The 2,290-nt window shown below is 36.9% G+C and overlaps 1 protein-coding gene across 4 annotated transcripts in view; it reads left to right on the plus strand.

Moving 5' to 3' along the window:
* The window catches only part of ANXA2 (annexin A2), a 55,563-nt gene that overhangs the window by 31,667 nt on the left and 21,606 nt on the right, over positions 1–2,290 (plus strand). For all 4 annotated transcript variants that reach the window (XM_012000281.1, XM_012000279.1, XM_012000280.1 and 1 more), the window contains exon 4: positions 1,504–1,598. In XM_012000281.1, the coding sequence (XP_011855671.1) occupies positions 1,504–1,598 (95 nt within the window). The remainder of the gene's footprint in view (positions 1–1,503; positions 1,599–2,290) is intronic.

The raw sequence follows: 2,290 nt of genomic DNA on the forward strand, positions 1-2,290 counted from the left end.
TTAACAGTACCTCTATTGTGGATATTTTCCAACATTATTTAATACTTCTATGCCATCATTTAAAATGACTGCATAGTATCCCATTATATGGAAAAAAGAACATTTAATCAGCCGTTTATTGGACACAGGTGTTTTTCCTAACTTTACTTTTCAATATTATGTACAGTGCTGAAATAAGCATCTTTGAAGCTGAATCTCATATCCAGGAATTGGATTTCTATGTTTACCTTGGCTACTCTAAAAATCAGAGCTAAAGTTATAGATGCTACAGTTAAGATAGCCAGCATATTGATATGGACTTGCTTTGAAAACAGCAGATACATTTTAAAAAGTTACTTACTTTTATACCCAGAAATTCTAACTTTATACTTTTTGATCTGACACACTTGGGAATTGAAAATACTTCCTCTGTCAATCTGCTGTTTGTTTTTGTCTCAAGCATTACAGTTTTGACCTTTCTGTTTCTTCAGGACTCCTCTGATTTTCTTCAGGCCAAGCCATTTGTAGTTTGCAGGTGACCTTATAGGTTTAGCGACTCTATTCTCTCACCCAAGAATTACTTATCCGGTAATGGCAAAGACTCTTTCTTTTATTAGACAAAGTTAATAATCAGTCAGGAGAGAGACTTTTCACGTTCTGAATTTACAAACTCTGCTTTCTTAAGTTAAATGGCATGTTAGGAGTATTTCTGATATAAAATTGGAAACTTTCAGACACCAGAAGGCATTGCTTATCTTTGTAAATACACATGTTCCAATTAAAATAGGTACTAAAATATTTTGGTGGCACTTCAAAACTCCCAATTTAGATTTAATTTAGATTAAAACACTTACTCTTTTTAATAAAGTTATAAAATTGATCATTAAAATTGCCTATTGAAGATTAAAAGCAGTGGAACGTTTATTTTCCTTACAAAACAATTTTGTCTTCAATAAGTATGATTGCATTAATCAATTATGCTATGAAAATACAACTGCCATATTAAATCTGACTCATTTGTCATGACAGTTTTTGTAATCATAGAAATTATACTTAGCAGCTTATATAGCCATAATCCTGCAATAAATATAAATAATTATCTCTATTAATTCAGTTTGCAGTTACTCTCTATTAAATCCCGAGTTAAATGGCAATTTGGAGACCTTCATTTAAAATCCTACTAAATCTCTGTTGTTCCATCTGACTGCCAGAGCCCCACATATGCACCTCCTACTGTTGATTCCAGAAACCAATTTATGAATAAAATAGTTTTTAAACCACAAATATTTAAAAGGTCCATTTAAGCTTGAGGTTTGAGGCTCTCAGGAAAAAAAGGAAAGAGAGTGTACACATTGGGTAGAGGATGCTGACAAAAGAGCTGGAACAATCTTGGTGTCTTGGTATTTCCGTTTGAAAAACAGTATACAAACTTCAGTTTGAAAAACTCTGCTTGACACCTTCTATGTAAGCCCAAAACACTAGAGTGTATGGTTGAGTAACGATTAACAACTTGTATTTCCGTAGGTGTGGATGAGGTCACCATTGTCAACATTTTGACCAACCGCAGCAATGCACAGAGACAGGATATTGCCTTCGCCTACCAGAGAAGGACCAAAAAGGTACAGGCAATTCCAAGGATGGAGGGCATTTCTTGTTGAATTTTTATTTCCTCAGACATTGCTTTTTCTTTTCATGAATTGTGGCTCTCATGAGCAAAGACTTCTGGGACCATTGGATATCTAAGATTTTCTTTTTAAATCCTTGTAAGAGTCACTGCACGTGTGTGTGTGTGTGCACGACACACAAACACATGTGGCCTTTAGAGCAGCTATCCCCAACGTTTTTGGCACCAGGGACCGGTTTCGTGGAAGACAATTTTTCCACGGATGGGATGGGGAGGGATGGTGTTGGAATGAAACTGTTCCACTGTAGGTCATCAGGCATTAGATTCTCATAAGGAGTGTATAACATAGATCCCTCGCATGTGCAGTTCACAGTAGGGTTTGCACTTCTATGAGAATCTAATGCCACCGTTGATCTGAGAGGAGGCAGAGCGCAGGTGGTCATGCTCGCTTTAGAGTGCTTGGGAGCTCCTGTATAAGGACAGTACCCTCCTCCAACCCAGGCTACCTGGAGGGAGAACTTCTGGGAATAGAAAGTTAGGAATAGGGAACGACAGCAACAGGCACCATTTATTGAATGCTTACTTTGGGTCAGGCACTGTGCTCAGTTTTCTACATGTAGCAACTCCGTTTCATCTTTCTGACTTCTGCTGGTTCTTGATAAGATGTTTCTAATTTAATTTTAGGAC

The sequence above is a fragment of the Mandrillus leucophaeus genome, unplaced genomic scaffold (assembly GCF_000951045.1).
Source record: "Mandrillus leucophaeus isolate KB7577 unplaced genomic scaffold, Mleu.le_1.0 Scaffold623, whole genome shotgun sequence".
Taxonomy (NCBI): Eukaryota; Metazoa; Chordata; class Mammalia; order Primates; family Cercopithecidae; genus Mandrillus; species Mandrillus leucophaeus.